The sequence below is a fragment of the Astyanax mexicanus genome, chromosome 3, assembly GCF_023375975.1.
Source record: "Astyanax mexicanus isolate ESR-SI-001 chromosome 3, AstMex3_surface, whole genome shotgun sequence".
NCBI lineage: Eukaryota > Metazoa > Chordata > Actinopteri > Characiformes > Acestrorhamphidae > Astyanax > Astyanax mexicanus.
Genome location: NC_064410.1, coordinates 54382055 through 54399661, shown reverse-complemented (window position 1 = coordinate 54399661; position 17607 = coordinate 54382055). Strand labels below are relative to the sequence as shown.

Here is a 17607-nt window from a genome sequence, read left to right as displayed (position 1 = left end):
AGAGACACCCACACAACTTGCCCATCACGCTTCAGATTGCAGATTCCAGGCCTTTTGCACTAAGCTCAGAGTAAGATCATTATTTCAAGACATTTAAAGATTGTCAGAACCACAATCTTTAGCCTAATCAGCCCTACAGCATCATGAAGGGTCAGGAGGTGACCCTGCTCCTAAGAGGCATAAGCCATTGATGTTGGTATAAAATGGACAAGAAAAACACTATTTCTCAACAGCATCCAACCAATAGAGGCTGTGAAAGTTTAAACTGCAAATTCCAAAGACTAACAAATATGTAAAAGCAGACCCTGGAGAACAAACACAGGCAGAATTCCTAGAGAGTGATTCAGCGCGAGTGTACTGAACACTCATGATATTGACAGACAGTGGCAGGAAGGAGACCGCACTCTTCGACCTTAGACAGGACGCGAGAGCCCACAGATCTTCGTGAAGCCCCCGGGGAAAGGTTTCAGCCTGTTTCCAAGGCTACCGAAAGCCTGTCCAACATGCTATCATTTGCATCAGAAACACGGCAGATTAGTGGAGTAAAGCTCTCTCGCCCACGCGTTCTCTCCCTCTCTTTTTCTCCTCTTCTTTTTTTAAATACTTGCACAAATTCAAACATCTCCGCACGAGAGGGCTAATGTTATGTTATTACTACAATCCCTTCGCACACAGAAGAACATAAATTAATGCCTCTCTCCCCGTGCCTCAATCCCTCTCTCCAGTCCTCTGTTTCTCTCTCCCTCCCTCTCTCTTTCTCTTTCTGTCTCTCTCTCTCTCTCCCAAGGCTGATTCTATTGCTTAGCAACAAACCTAGTCTTATTAGAATTCAGAGCTTGTTTACAGCTTTTAGTTCTGCTCTGTAAATTACATTTCTAATGCAGGCGGGCAGGCTGTGTCTTAGTCAGTGAAAGGTTTAACACACTCCGTGTTGCCGCTCGCAGAAAGCAGCTCGGGCCAAAGCGATAGCGCAGCTGATGGCCAGGATCTCTGGTGAGCAGTCTGAGGAATGAAAGCACGCCAGCTCCGCCTCTCATGCATGTTTTCATGTTTTCATGCGGAGGGCAAAACGACCTTGCTGCTGAGGCACGGCCAAACAAACAGCCACTCAACAGCACACAGAACCAGAACACAGACAAGGTTGATGGACGTTTTGTTCAACCTAGCAAATGAATTCCAGATTTTAAAAGCGTGCATTCCTCTCTGCTTGAGTGACAATGCCCAGAAAGTCTCAGATCACCCTTTATTACGGATGCACCGAATATTTGATAACTTTCATTCAAACACTGAGAGATCCTTCTTGCCGTAATATTTGGGTTTTCAAATAAGAGAAAATTATACAGAACAACCACTAAAACTTATTCAAACATAACATTATGATCACCTCCTTGTTCACCCCTGGTGCATGGTGGTGATTTATTTCTTAGTGTGTGAGTAGGAGTGGATCAGACACAGCAGTGCTGCTAGAGTTTTTAAACACCTCACCGTCATTGATGGACTAGCCCACGAGCAAAGTCTACCATCATGGGCAGTGTCCTGTGGGCAGCGTCTCATAAAATTTGAACATTTTAATGCATTCCTGCATACTTTAATTATAAGCAAACTCTGCAAATCTGCTGCAGACCTACAGCACAGGCAAAAAATGTCCCTGTTTCTAGGAACATCAAAAACAGCATTTTACCTTTGATGCCTCCACCCAGAATGGGTCTGTCTCGTTCCGATACGGAGCTGGGCTTGCTGCTGTTGTCTCTCTGCCGAGCCACAGCTACTGCGATGCCTACTGGAGGGTGTCGAACTTCGGCTTCGCCCTGAGAAGAGTCCCGGCCAAATGATTTAGCGCTCTCAGGCCTCTCGGGCTCCCTCTTCAATTGTTTTCCCAGTTGCTGGGGCGGCAGGTGCTGAGCTTTGGACCCTGCGTGCTGACCAGCCTCCAGCTTCAAGTGTCCCAGCCCGCCAAACGGACTGCGGCTATCCGAGACTTGCCTGGAGTTGCCCGACTCATTTGAAAAGTTCCCGCTGTATTTGATGAGGCTCTGCATTGCAGAAACCTCACCCTGGGACTCTGGACTGCACCTGCTACCCGCAGGTCGGGCCGTGGCTGCTGGGTCAAGGTACATGCGCTTCCCCTCCTCGTCTCTCCTGGGCCCGTGGGCATGCTGTGCTGCCAGAGCAGCCATGTGGCTGGTGGCGTAGTTGCCCATCTCGAAAGGCTTCCACTTAGCCTCGGCCGAGTGGAGAGAGGTGGGGTCCAGGCCAGAGAACGTGTGGACGGACCTTTGGACGTTTTCACGTTCTTGGCTCCGGCCTTCCATCTCCATCATGTGTTTGGGCATGCCGCTCGTTGTTAAGTCCCTGGCATCTGGGCTGTGGCTAGATTTGTTCATACACATATCTGAGGGCGGTGGTCTTTTTAGGGACATATTATTGGCTCTGATTACAGAGCCCTCTTCCCGTACAATGTCTCTTTTGATATCTGCGTGAGAAGGAGGGGACTCGTTCCTGAGAGAGGAGCGTCCATATTCCACAGGTGTCCTCTCACCCCCTACCTGCAAGGAGGGCACCCTGTCCCTGCTCTTGTCGCCCTTGTTATCCCGAGCTTGCGAGGCGATCTGTATCGGTCCTTTCCGCTCGTCGTAAACCTCAACAGAAGGCACGTAAGTGGGAGCGGTCACTCTGTGTTCCTTGGCTGGCGGCTCTTTGGCGGCCGAGTAGAGCTGGTACAGGCCGGATGGCATGTGGTGAGGGGGAGGGTAGGTGCCGGAAGATGCCAGCCTTGGTGGGAGGTGCTGGGCTGGGCTGTTCTGAAGGGAGGAGGGGCTGGCATAAGAAGAATGCAAAGTGCCGAGTGAAGTGGCCCCTACTGTGTCACCTCGTTTCTGCTTGTCCATGGGAGGCCGGGCGTTTTCGTCATCCCGCTCCCTCCTCTCCTGCTCTGCGCTGTGGTACCTGGCCGTCGTTCCACTACTGCCACTGCTGCCACTCTTGCAGTTGCTGAGCGAGGAGGGCTGGAGGGGGTGTTTGAGCTTGGTGTCTGCAGCAGTGAGGACGGGCGAGTGCTGCTGAAAGAAAGGCCACGTGTGCTCGGCTGACTTGCCGAGCCGTTCTGAGCTGCCCGTTCGTCGCTCATCCTCTGCCTTAACGTCCTGGGTGAGGTCCACCACGCTGTGCGGTCGTGGCTCGTCTCGGCTCCTTTCCCGTTCTCTTCGATGGACGGAGTGGCCCTGTTCGGTCCTGCAGGACTGCTTCAGGTCCTTCCCTAGCTCCTTACCCAACTCTTTGGAGCTCTTGTGAAGAGACATGACCTCCTTCTCCCTGGAGAGGGAGCTGGGTATGTGTGCTGCCAGACTCCGTGCCATGGCAGACTGGGAGTGTACGGAGCTCGGCAGGTAAAACCCCTCTGGAAAGAAAAGAGCAGAGAGAAACTCAGTAAACCTGAACTCAGACAGCTGGGGTGTAACATAACTCATCTATTCATGCTCTTTCTGGTGAGCTTTGTATTGTGTTACATTTAGCCTGAAAAACACAATACGAGAATCAGGTTCCCTCCTTATTCTTGTGCTGAAACTTATGAAAGCACATGTAAATGCTCAAGGGGTAGCGAGGCAGTAGCGGTACAACAGCCTTTTCATTCAACTCAAATGAAACAGAAACAGCTTCAGGCTGCACATGGCAAAGTTTCATCACAACACATTTACAGACCAGTGGACTAAAATCACATTTTGTATGAAGGGAAAAATTCGGTTCAAAGCAATATTATATAGCTCCTGGCCTTGAGTAAAAAAATCCATCCAGCTAGCTCCCTGAAATAGATTCAGTTTTCATACAGAGAGCAGTAATATAATATTTGTGAATTGAATCTGAACACTGTAACAAAATTACTTCAGTACACATTTATATGCAGTCCTTTCAGCCTGCAAAAAAATGTTATGAACATGACATTTAACACGCTCATTATATTCATAGCAAGCCAATCTTTTCTATTGCATTTCCATTAATGCTTTTATTAAGATTTAAACATGAGCGACAAATCTAAAAAACCATTACAAGCTATAAAGGCTATTTTTAAGGGATGTTCATTTTAGAAACAGGGTTTTTTAATGAGACACACCTTTCTGGGAGTCGTACACTGCATGATGACCAAGCTGTGGATGCTCCAGGTGACCGAGAGGAAGGTAGGGGCTGGGGTAAAGACCACTGGGGATGTGTGGGAAACCTAGAGAGAGAAAGCGAGAAATTAAAAATGGGGTAAGGCACAGAAATAGACAAAAACATACAGAAACTACACACAAAACACTGTATCAACTTTATGTGTACAATATATGGACAAATTAGTACAGATCTTTGCTATAGTATAATTACTATAGTACAGGAAACACTTTTTATCTTTTTTTCAATCAGAATAAGGTGAACAATCCATGTGTGTAACGATGATCTCATGCTCCCTGAATCACTCTTTCACAACAACAGCCCCATGAATCCTGGTATTATCATCTTGGATGTAAAAAAAAAATCCATTGATGGAATAACCTGGTCTATATTCAGTATATTCAGGTAGTCAGCTGACCTCATTCTTTCAGCACATACTGTTGCTGAACCTAGACCTGCAGACCAACTGCAGCATCAACCCCACATCATTTACTTAGTCAAATGATAAATTAAGTTAAATGATTTTATTTCTAGGACAATATATGATAAAAATGCACTGAGAAATTGCCATTACTAGAGGTTGCCATTTAATTTTATTGCATAAATGAAACTTGGAAACTGGGTTATTTATCAGCATTTAACTGCTCTCACAAATCCTTGGTTTCAAAAGCAAAGGCCTTTTCTTTTATTTTCTTTTATTTTCTCGCTTTCCATAAGAGAACAATGGACCTAATCTTTCATCATCAGTTGGTTTCAAACTGGCAGCAACAACAACTCCTGTTGGAAGCATCAAATAACTGAGCACTGAAAATAGACGAGGAATATATTTCTCACTTCTGACAGTTGCTCACCAGGGAGTGTCAATTCAGACATGCTCAATGTCATGAATTTCAAGACCTAACCTAAGAGACAGGGGAGCATGCAGAACGCTCACAACTGCAGGGATGCTGTACAGAGCGCAGGCCCGGGCGAAGCGGATCTGAAGTGAGATGTAACATTTCTCTTCTTTAAATAGCGCTTTAATGAGCCACAACAAGGTTGCTGGCATTAGGAACAAACAGGCCTCTAAACATAAAAATAATTGACATTTCTCAGAGCAAGAGGGAGCAGCAGAAGCCAAGAGTCAGCCCCCCTGTCGACTGCAGGGTCAGGCAAGAGCCTGCGTTTCTTGGCCCCAACAGCTGAATTCCGAAGGGGGCGGCTGAGAGCTGGAGCTGGGCTCGGGAGTGCGAGGCTCCAGCGTGAACAGAGCAGCGGAGTGAGCGAGGTGGGCGTGTATTTATAGGCAGAACAAGCGGAGAACGCGCCCAAGGCAGAGAAGAAAGAGAACTGCCCCGACCTGTTGCAGCATTCACAGAGAAACTTGGCAGCGCTGAGCAGGCATCAAACGCCCTGGCCCCCGGCACGCGCTGAACCCGCCGTGACTCTGAGCTCAGAGTCATGCGCACACCTACAAATGAAATGTTTGTTCCCCCTCCCCCCTAGAGCAGCCTCGAGCTTACGCTCCCAAAGAGTGTAATCACTCAAAGCCCTCGCAGCCATGCTGACCAGAGGCCCTAAGAGCCCGGAGAGAGGTCAGGAGGTGGCAGCGTGACTCACAAAAAAAGACAAAATAAAGGAGATGAGTCAGTCACCACCACCAATTCAGACAGTCCAGAATACACACCATACTCTATACACACTCACACATACACACAACAAGGACTGCTGATGGGGGACTGGAGAAGAGGGTTTTGCAGGTTGAGAAAGAAAAAGCCCAGGCATCCACATGAAAAGAATTAAACAGGCCCGAACAGAAAGCCTGCTCCCCCTCAGGCCAAATCGCCACAAAAATTGCCGCAGAAAGGTCAAGCAGCAGTCACATCCAAAGCATTGTCCTCTGATACCAGAGGACTTCCAGCTCCTGAATATTTCACCAGTCCACCGCACACTTTTCTCTCTAAGGAAAAGGTCTGAAAATGTCCAATGAGGTCTAATTAGGTGCAATTGTTCAGCAGACACAATGGAAGCCATCAAAACTCCACATAAACTGAGAAAACTGCTTACTTCACAACTGATGCAGGCAAATTCAAGAACCTGCATTTCCACCCAGCCCACAAAAGTGAGTACACGTTATATACACAATTATTATAAAAAATAAATAAAATATTTGGACATTACACATATATTTGTTAGCACTGTGTGTTGGCAAGAACCTGGCCAAATGATATGTATAACTATTCAACATATTGCGATACTGTAATCAAGGCAATATTAAATAGGATTTTCGGAGAAATGTCACTATAGAAAATAGCCATAATGTGCTTAAATTGTATGTACAAGAAAGCTTATTTTTTATCCAGTCAGAGAAGTAAGCTTGTGGATGTAAAATTAGAATAAAAAAAAGATTAACTAATGTGAAAATCAATGCTTACACAAACTTTCAAAAATACTGTATTTTTGAGGACTGATACAGTATTTAATAACATATTGTGATATCAATATTTTTTTACAAATCACTGATATTGGATCAATTGAATATCTGATTAAATACTTATAGTTCGCTGAATAAATAATAATACCATTGAGGTGATGGTGGACTGGGGAAATTATATATTTTTGATATAGTTATAGTTATATTTATCCCTAATGCTAATGCAGTTGGCTCTTCTACAAATAGTTTCACATTTATTTATATTCATATATTTCTCCATTATAAAAAGAATATTTATGTATCTACATTGATATCATTGGGACACCTGCTTTTATTTTTTGTTTCTTTCAAAATCTAAAAGGTATTAAAAAGAGTTTACCACACTTTTGTTTGAGTAACTGTATCCACTCTCCAGAAAAGGTTTTCTCCTTTTTAGGAGCATTTTTTTTTTGCATTTAGTACAGATAAATGCATTAGCGAGGTCTAGGAACCCAATAGAGCCCATCCTATCAAAAAGTGTTGCATGGAGCACCATCATCATTCAAGAGAACACCCTTAATGCCACTTCTCCACCGCTCAATACTAGGGGCATTTTATACCTCTCTAGCCCACACCTGTCATTGGGCATTAGGCAAGGTGTCGATAAGTAACTATTTATCCACTCCAAAGGGTCATATTCTCTACACGGTCTAGAAAGCTGTATGTATGTATTTTTGTGTACACCTCTGTCAGCACTAGGTGCACTTTAGGGTAGATGAATACATTCATTAGAAGGGGTGTCCACAAACATTTGGCCATATATAATGTATATGTAACATGATGGATTAGGCCTGTTATCCAGCTCTGTGATTAAAATCAGGCTCCCTCATCAATGTACGCCTCCTGAAGCCTTCACTGCATGCGTGTCCTTTAGAAAGACTGACACACAATAGATACCAGGTCTTCCAGAGGGCAAGGTCAGGGGTCAGCCAATCTTAATGAGTGCTTCCAGAAGCCTGAATGTGTGTTTATTAAGAGGGCAAATGGCAGAAGCGTTGAGGCTGTAAAGGAGGAAGCTCCTCAGGAGGCTGCTCTGAAGGTACGGTCCCTCATGCCCAGGCAGCGCCGGCCTTTAAATCAGCTAAAAGCATGAGGTCAGCACTGCTCTAAATGGAGTATTGTGTCAGCGAGAGACAGAAATGTGGTCATATTACGCAGTCTTTCCCCGAAACCACTGACTAAGAGCTGTTTATTTGCATGCTTCTGTATGGTCAGCCTCAAACATAAGCAGCACAGAATAAGACTTAATCTGTTTGGCACGCCTACACCAAACTGAACTGGTCTGAACTGGGAGGAATTACAGGAAACATCGTAAGGTTCACACGCATATCAGATTCCTGTGAAGAAATGCATTTTATTTAGCAAGAGTATGTCTACTACTGTCTGCTACCAAACATTGCATGCAAACTAATAAATAGATACATAACAAAACAATACTAACATGGGCTTTACAATTAATCTGACAAACAAATACTCTATTTTATTTCTGATTTGTTAACTTCATAAGTTAGTTTTAAAGATATAGGAAAACAATTATGAATATTATGAATACATTTTTTATATATTTAAATTTTTATTTTGTGATACATACTGCAAAAAATACTAAAAAATAAATTTCATCAAAAGATACTTACCAAATATGAGAAGACATTAAGATGTACTTAATTTTTTTTTATAATGAATAATCTTTAGCAAATATATGAGTCTAATAAATTATATTAGGCTGATATAATCTGCCTCTTGTTGACATTTGTTTTTTAATAAGAACAGAATATTTTTATATATTTATATAAAATCCTGTAGCATAACCTGTAGGATTTCATTTGCGCTACAGGACATCACCTGTCTTGTAGTGTGACTATTGTAAATGAGCATATTGTGGTAATGAGAAAAAGATATATTTAAGTTGTCCAAATTATTGGATTAATGCTCAAATCATAATAGTACTAGTCAGTAAACAGTGCTTCATATAAATCACACACACACACACACACAAACACACACACACAATCACAAACGCAAACAAAAACACACGAACACAATCATAATCACAATCACAAAGACAAAAATACACACGCACACAATCACAAACACAAAGACAAAATCACACAAAAACACACGCACACAAAAACACACGCACACAAAAACACACGCACACAAAAACACACGCACACAAAAACACACGCACACAAAAACACACGCACACACACACAAAAACACACGCACACAATCACAGACAAAAACACACAAAAACACACGCACACACAAAAACACACGCACACAATCACAAACACAAAGACAAAATCACACAAAAACACACGCACACAAAAACACACGCACACAAAAACACACGCACACAAAAACACACGCACACACACACAAAAACACACGCACACAATCACAGACAAAAACACACAAAAACACACGCACACACAAAAACACACGCACACAATCACACACAAAAACACACGCACACACAAAATCACACGCACACAATCACACACAAAAACACACGCACACACAAAACACACGCACACAATCACAATCACAATCACAGACAAAAACACACACGCACACAAAAACACACACGCACACAAAAACACACGCACACACACAAAAACACACGCACACACACAAAAACACACGCACACACACAATCACAAACACACACACACAAACACACACAAACAAACACACAAAAGCAAAGACATAAAAAACAAACCCACAAACAATCACAAACACAATCTTGCACACAATGAGGTTAACACACAATTCTCCATGTGCTATTACTTCCCAATTAAGAAAAATTAAGATGTTCTGACATTTCAGGCCTGTTTATACAGCCAATCAGCCAAATTAAGCTCGTTATGGACTTAAGTTACGATATCATTTAAAAAGTCAGCAAAATTATAAAACTTACAAAATTCTGTATTTCACAGCCCAAAATGCATGACTTCATCCAAAAAATGATTAAGCTATGCACTAATTAAGATACTGCTTCAAGACCTTTTATAATGACACGACATGTTAAAGCCTTTCAACATGCCTGGAGGTTCAAAGGCTTTCTCTCTCTTTCTCTCTCCTCTCTCTTCTCTCCTCTCTCTTCTCTTCTCTCTATCTATCTTTATATAGGCCAGCTCAGGTGACATTATAGTGCTATGCTGTTGATAGCATTCCGACACCATTCCAAGAGAGGATTGAAGACATCCTACACTTAGCAACAGGGCCAGAGTGGAAACCATCCTGTTTATTTCTGTGTTCATTTATGGAGCCCCTGAGGGGGCGGGAGAAGTGCAAGCAAGCAAGCGAGCGAGAGACAGAGAGAGAGAGAGAGAGAGAGAGAGAGAGAGAGAGAGAGAGAGAGAGAGAGACAGAGAGAGAGACAGAGAGAGAGAGAGAGAGAGAGAGAGAGAGAGAGAGAGAGAGAGAGAGAGAGAGAGAGAGAGAGAGAGAGAGAGCCAGGCTCTTCCAATTTAGGGCACATCTAATCTCTGTTTCTCTCATGTGAGAGTAAGCAAATCTCAGCCTCGGCAATATCTGCAGGATAATTAGTTCTGGCTGCCCGTAGCCCTGCGCTGTGGTTCTGCTTCCCTGCACCACAATGTACCTAATGGCCTTGATGCAGAAGAATGTCCAGACTGGCCAGTCAGCTCGCAGAGAATCTCTCGAGACCAAAAACGAAGTGAGAATGTGAGAGAAGAGCCTAATCCAGAGCAGAGATTAAAGATTTAAAGTATGGTTGAGACCAGTATGATCATGAAATGGGAAGATACAGGGGGTGTCTGGAAGCTGAAGGATGATTTAACCCAGCTCGTTCTCCAGGGATGTATTACTGAGGACAGAAGAAGGTTATGTTTAAAGTGGGCCATGCACTGTGAAATCTGGCTCAAAACAGAACTATAAAAATGAGGCCATTAACATTCATAGGCATGGATGCGAGGACACAGAGATGCCCCTACTCACTGAACAGGATTTGAGGGAAGGAGGAGTAGTGTAAAGTCTTGGTAATGCTTAGTTTAACTCTGAGGAACCATCAGGGACTTGGGAGCTATTTGAAGGGCTTCATTCAGGTCAGTGTACTATGGTGGTTGTCTTAGTCTTAGAGAGAGTTAACCAATCAACCAGTCCATTAGCAATTCCTCGCTGAGGTAAAGTGTGTTAGAGTAGTCATTTTAATAAAGTCTCAATTCATTGCCTATTCATTAAATTTTGTGGTGGTCTCTAGTTATTTTATTGGCTAATGCAGCCAATAGTGGTAGAAGGACATTTTCTTGTGCAGCATGCATATTCAACTCCTCATGATCTACAAGTTTCTAGCAAAATGACACATTAAACAAATATATATATTAGGACAAATTAAATAGTTTGGAGTACATCACTGCAGCAGTCAGGGATACAACACAATACAACCATTGTCTCCAACCAATCTTTACATTTATACTCTTAAAAATCTATTTCTTGACCATTATGTTCAAACCAAGCTGAACTGTTTGAATTTCTGCACTAGGAGTGGCATAAAGTTAGCCAAAAGCAGTGTGTAAGACTAGTGGAGGAGAACATGCCAAGATGCATGAAAACTGTGATTACAAAAACAGGGTTGATTCACCAAATATTGATTTCTGAACTTTTAAAACTTTATTAATATGAACTTGTTTTCTTTGCATTATTTGAGGTCTGAAAGCTCTTTTTTCTTTTTTGTTATTCAAGCCAGTTCTCATTTTCTGCAAATAAATGTTCTAAATAACAATATTTTTTTTTGGAATTTGGGAGAGTAAAAAACATATTTTTTACTCAAGTATATACCTATGAATAGCAAAATCAGAGAAACTAAATCAGAAATTGAAGTTGTCTATTCATTGTTTCTAGAACTGTATATAGGGAAATAAATAGCACTATGTAGAATGGTGGGGAATAAAGCCTCCAGAGGGGAGTTCAAAATGTTAAATGTTTGTTTTTTACATAGTTGAATTTATCTTTTTTACCTTGTAAATGGTAAATAACTGATTAAAGAAAGCATTAGATTGCATATGGTAATTTCATTAGAAATATAAAGCTAAAATTGTATGTATGTAGGTTATCAGACTACATAAATATGTTGATATATTACCAAGCGAGCATACAAATTTACATGGTGGTAGTTAATTTATAATCACAGGAAACGCTTCAGACTATAGTCATTTTTTTTAGTCTTGAAAGGACTGTTTCATTTGTGTGTCCTGGTGATACCTTGATTTATAATGATTTAAAAGGCAGATAATACTTTTCTAGAACCAATAAAATTACAGGAGAGTGCCATGCAAAGACTAGAGGATATTTCACAAAGAAGAACCAGAGCCTTTTACTAATAGACAATATTTAATCAATATTTAAAGTCATCTCTTCCAGGCAACTCTGAAGCGCTGCCCCACAGATTCCAGTCTCCTGGTCTGGGTACCAAGATCATCATGAAAAGAGGCAAGACTGGGCTCTGACAAGTCACTCCATTAACAGCTCAGCCACACCTCTGACTCTCCTTCCAGAGTGCCTTCAACAACTGTTCCCTGCCCCCTTCAGCTGCACGCCTTCAATATCACACGCTCCCTATTTTCTCCCCACGTCAGCATCTGAAGGGGTCATCTGGATTCCAGTCAGCGGCAGGGAGCATCACACTGCCCCGACAAATCCATCAACAGAGCCGGGGCAAAGCACTGCTCTCTCCTGGAGCACGGCGTGTGACAGCTTCAGCAAGTATGGAAACTCTATCAATCACCAGCTCACAGCAAGTAGTACTGCAACCACCCCGTCACGGCCAGTCACGGCCACGCCATTCCACACCATTCCACACCAAGCACTGAACTGCACCACCCTCCCCATGCAGGGTCTGAAGGTGAGCACCACACACTATCTGCTGGCAGAGATAAAGCCAGTCAATTGGCCCAGATTAATTACTTGACTTCAGAACCGAAGGTTGCATCACCGTTTTGAACTACAAACAGAGCAAGTGGGCAAATTCCATACAGTAGCATCTCTGACAGCAGGCTGCCAACATAGATGCATATACAGCTCTGAAAAAAATAAGAGCCCACTTAAAATAATGATTACTTTGATTTAACCTAATTGAAAACTTCTAAAATATAATGAATAGCAACACGGATGATCAACAAGCCATCAAACCAAGCTGAACTGCTTGAATTTGTGCACCAGGAGTAAAGGCATAAAGTCATCCAAAAGCATTGTGTAAGACTGGTGAAGGAGAACATGCCAAGATGTATGAAAACTGTGATTAAAAAGCAGGGTTATTTCACCAAATATTGATTTCTAAACTCATAAAACTTTATGAATATGAACTTGTTTTCTTTGCATTATTATTATGAAAGCTCTGCATCTTTTTTGTTATTTCAGCCATTTATCTATCATTTTCTTCAAATAAATGCTATAAATGACTATTTTTATTTGGAATTTGGGATAAATGTTGTCTGTGGTTTATAGTTTATATATAAATAAAATTACAATACTCCTTTTACTCAAACATACACCTATAAATGGCAAAACCAGAGAAACTGATTCAGAAACTGAAGTGGTCTCTTAATTTTTTCCAGAGTTGTATATGAGGTGCTGGCTTCCAAGCTCCCCAGACCTGCTGTGTATGAGGCCCTGCTAGTATGGTACACCACTTGCTTGGGAATAAAAAAAAAATCTCATTATCACACACAGAGAGTGCTTATTTTAAAGTCAACAGCCGCTCGAGGGGTTATCGCACAAAGAGCGCATACATATAGCAAGGCTGGCGTTACGAACTCCAATATTTCACACTTCGCTGCGATTCATGTTTATTAAGTGAACTTCAGAGATAAATCCGACGAGGCCGCGCCTGTTCTTCTGGTGAATGTGTGCAGCGTTTGCACTGCAGTCTACAGAGAGCGAGCACGCAAAAAAAGAGAGAGAGAGAGAAAGTGAGGGGGAAAGAGAGAGAAAGAGAGAGACAGAGGGAAAAAGAGAAAGATGCAGAAAGAAACAGAAGGGGAGGGGCCACGATTGTTTCACACTTCTTACACAAAAATAGCAGAATTCCACAGCTGCCACTTCTACTTCCCTCCGTTAATAAGGGCCAGGTGCGCCTTTCAGAATAAACACGCGTGTTCAAATATTTTCATAGGCCGCCGTGACAGAGTACACTTCAATGTCAACTATTCATCACATTTCTATGTGGGAAGAGCAGGCATTTATGATCGGTGCCAAAGCTTCAGAGACGTTGCGCACTCTTCTCTGCAGAGACTTGAAACATAAGCCCGCGGCTGCAGGGCCCTTCAGCGAGCCTTGTTAATAATCCGCCCACACCCATGCTCGTGTCGCATCCCTTTCATTTGTTTGGCAAACATGCGAACCATTTTGTAAGCTCAAATCGCAAGTCTGCTCAAAATGGCAGGGTGGGAGCTGTCTTGAGATCGGAAAGAGTGAGGTCACCAAACGCCCAAGATCAGAAGTACATGAGCTTCCCTACACTAGAAAACAACCTACTGAGTAAAAGAGAACACTGACATAAAAAGAGGATGGAGCAGCTTGAAAACATGTAAATCTGACTTTTGGTGTAGTAAAACATGATAAAAATTACTTACCTTTGTTGAATAGCACACATCTGCTCTCCTAAAGCTTTCTGAGATCGAGTTATTTTGTGCTTTTTGCCCAGCACTCTGTACAACGGCCGTATCAGAGCATAATTTCCCCCGATAAATCGCTTTTTACACTGTTATCCAGGCTTAAAGGAGCTCCACACCGTCTTGGTAGAATCTGGAGAGCCCTGACATTTAAAACGAGGCATTAATAACTTAAGAAGTTTACAAGAAGCTCATTTAAAAAAACATTGTTTAAATCCTATAGTGCAGGGAAATCTCTGGGTGCTGCCATCTTTGTACTGATAATGTCATAGACATATATATACATAGACTCCGCATAGCCTGCCTCCTGGTCTATGTATATATATGTCTATGACATTATCAGTACAGTAATGGTGGCGCTTGGAGCTAAAGCTAGCAAATACAGGATGTAAACAGTGTTTTTTTAATAAGCTTCTTGTACACTTTTTAGGTTATTAATGCCTCCATTTAAATGTCAGGGCTCTCCGGATTCCACGAAGGAGGTGTTGAGCCTGGATAAGGGTGTAAAGAGGGGCAAAATGTGTCCAAATACAGAGTGTTGGTCAAAAAGCACAAAATTCCTGGATCTCAGAACACTGTGGGAGAACGGAGGTGTGCTATTCAACAAAGGTAAGTACTTTTTATCATGGAAGTCCATTTTAAACCGGAGTTCTCCTTTAAAGCAGCATTAATGGAGAATGTTTGCTATAGTGTTTACTCTTGCGCTCCCCCTACAGTCAGGTAGAGTAATTCGTACACTGAGACCCTATAATAACTAATATCTACTGTTAGTTTTTTTTTTTTTTTTTTGGTAAAACCATTTAAATCTAACTAAGTCTAACTGCTTCCATTGCTGGTGCTGCTATACACAACTGAATATATTACATCTGTGTGTATGTATAATGACTTCTTTTAACATTCATTTAAAAGCTGTTTGACCAGTGGAAGGATGACCCCCCCCCCCCCTTATATGTGAGTCTTGGCTCCTCCCAATGTTTCTTTGCTGGGGGTTCTGTATTCTGTATTGTTATGTTTAATATTTTGCCTGATTCTCTGTGCTGTGATCACATTTCTGTAAAGCTGCTTTGTGACATCAGTTGTAGAAAGCACTATACAAATAAATTTGATTTGATTGAGTTCATTTGATTTAAAATGTGTCAATATTAGCACAGAGCTACAGAGCACAGATATCAACGTACCAAAGTCTGGAGTACCAATGATAAAGATGCAACTCCTCTTATTACAGATAAGTGGAGCATTGAAATGAAATGAAATTTTGATTCTGCTATTTTAAGGTAAAAGTTCTTCAACTATTGAGGTATTACTTTTTACCCTACACTTATCAAGTTCTTTCAAGCCAGAGATTTGCTTCAAATATGTTCCTGTAGCAATAGCAGAGAAAACTGACCATTTTTACTTCTACAGCTGTAGCGACTGCAGTACACCCCCCCAAAAATCCAGCGCATCGACTCGGACAGAGAGGCAAAAACGATCGGGTCTGGTCACGCATGAGCAGATCTTCCATGCGGCTGGTATACAGCCTTAAGCAGCCACACTCTGCCTTTTCAATGGTGGCACAGCTTCCTATAAGTTCAGTGTCGCATTCTTACACTGCCAATCTGAAGTCAATTCCCATTAGATTTAATCCCAAAGCAGCTTTGGAAGATGTTTGAAAAGACCTTCTAGGACCCAGCATAACTGTCCCACAAGTGAAGCCGGCCACACCCAGCCTGTAAGAGTCTGATCTGCGTCTTGGTCCAGTGATCTGTTAACCGTCTCGATCGTTAAGCTCAATTTGAAGAAAGAAAAGGGAAAAAATGGACGAGGCTTACCTTCATGAGAATGTGAAGCCCAGAGCTGGGCCATCTGAAGGCTGGCTGGATTGGGTGATCTGAAGGCAGGATCGCTGGGACCCGCGTGCGGATTGGACGAACCTACGTAGCCGCCAAGGAAGCTGGAGGCACCTGGGAAGGCATCACCTGCAGAGGAGTAAAGAGCAGGCTTTTAGGATTTCTTAAGTTAATTAATTATTTGTACAGTGTTTTTTTTTTTTTTTTTTTTTTTTTTTTTACAACCAACATTGTTAGAAAACAGCTTTACAGGAATCCAGTAAGAGAAAAAGAGATTCACAAATACATAAAACATAAACATGATGCCTGTGTTATGGATTTAAACATCATATATTACACCATATTGCAAGCATTACACTTTTTCCTTAATAAAACCAAAGTGTGCCCACTCTAGAGAGCTGCACAGGAATGGCGACAGTGGTATTCCATGGATATTAGGAAAGAAATTAATTTTGTCCCCTGTTAACAGCAGAAATGGGAATAAACTTTGTGCTATTCCTAAGAGGAACTGTAATGAAATGTCTTTCCACACCAAGGGAATAGTGATAAAAGAATCACATACATGTTATTACAGTAGTTAGGTCAATTCATTATTCATTTGGTATGCTTAGGGCTTTTAAAAAAAACGAAATGTGTTTTATTTTTTTAGGGCATTTTCACACCTGCAGTTCGTTTACTTGGAGTATTTTCTCCCCCTGTTTGGTTTGGTTTCACACTTTTACTTTTATTTTATAAGAAATGTTATAAGGTTTGTTACAGAAACCAATGATCCAGAATGTCATGATACTAATAATGCACTCCATTTGTCTCCATATATCCAGGATTAAAGTAAAATAAATGATACTGGACAGATATAATCTGTCTCTAGTAGATATATAATGGGAAATGAGAACAGTGTGAATTTTTCTTTTGCTAAAAACAGCAAAAAAGAATTACCTGATGTGATTATTAGGGGTGGGTGATATGGCACGATATTTCAGGGTATAATATCATTCACGATATTCAAAAATGTTGGAGATATTATTGCATATGACATGATATGGCACACCCCTACTCTAAAGTGAGTAAAATAATTTGATGATTCTCTGATAATGCTTATAATAATGGTATGATAATGAAATTGTTTTAATAGATAACATGCATATGTTTCAATAACATTATAATTATACAATAAAGTATAATTGGAAAATACCTGTTACTGCAAAACTCATATTTCAGTAAATAAGAAAACATTTTACTCCACCCAGAGAGAAAAGAAAATTTGGTGCACAGATGCCCATTAAAGCCACTTACAAGTCAACTATGGCAATGACAAGCTTATTTTGGCTTTTATATAGTTGCCACATATAAGCTTTGACATGGTATTTGAACTCTGGGCCACATTGTGAAGGGCTTGTCCAGTATTTTTATTTTAGCTCAAAAGTGGCCCGACAACAGCCAGCTGCGGTTGTGTTTCAGCTCCCGCATTCAGGCAAAGTCACTGCAGTCATTCCATGGCGGCATGTGGGTCGGATGACTATGTAAATGTGGGCCAAAACTGGGCTGT

At 41.7% G+C, this 17607-nt stretch overlaps 1 protein-coding gene across 4 annotated transcripts in view; it reads right to left on the bottom strand.

Annotated features, from left to right (window-relative positions):
* tnrc18 (trinucleotide repeat containing 18) overlaps nt 1-17607 on the bottom strand; it is a 110366-nt gene that overhangs the window by 58115 nt on the left and 34644 nt on the right. For all 4 annotated transcript variants that reach the window (XM_007247822.4, XM_007247823.4, XM_022683370.2 and 1 more), the window contains exons 3-5: nt 16044-16190; nt 4109-4213; nt 1682-3397 (exon numbers count right to left, since the gene is read on the bottom strand). In XM_007247822.4, coding sequence (XP_007247884.3) covers nt 1682-3397; nt 4109-4213; nt 16044-16190 — 1968 coding nt within the window. The remainder of the gene's footprint in view (nt 1-1681; nt 3398-4108; nt 4214-16043; nt 16191-17607) is intronic.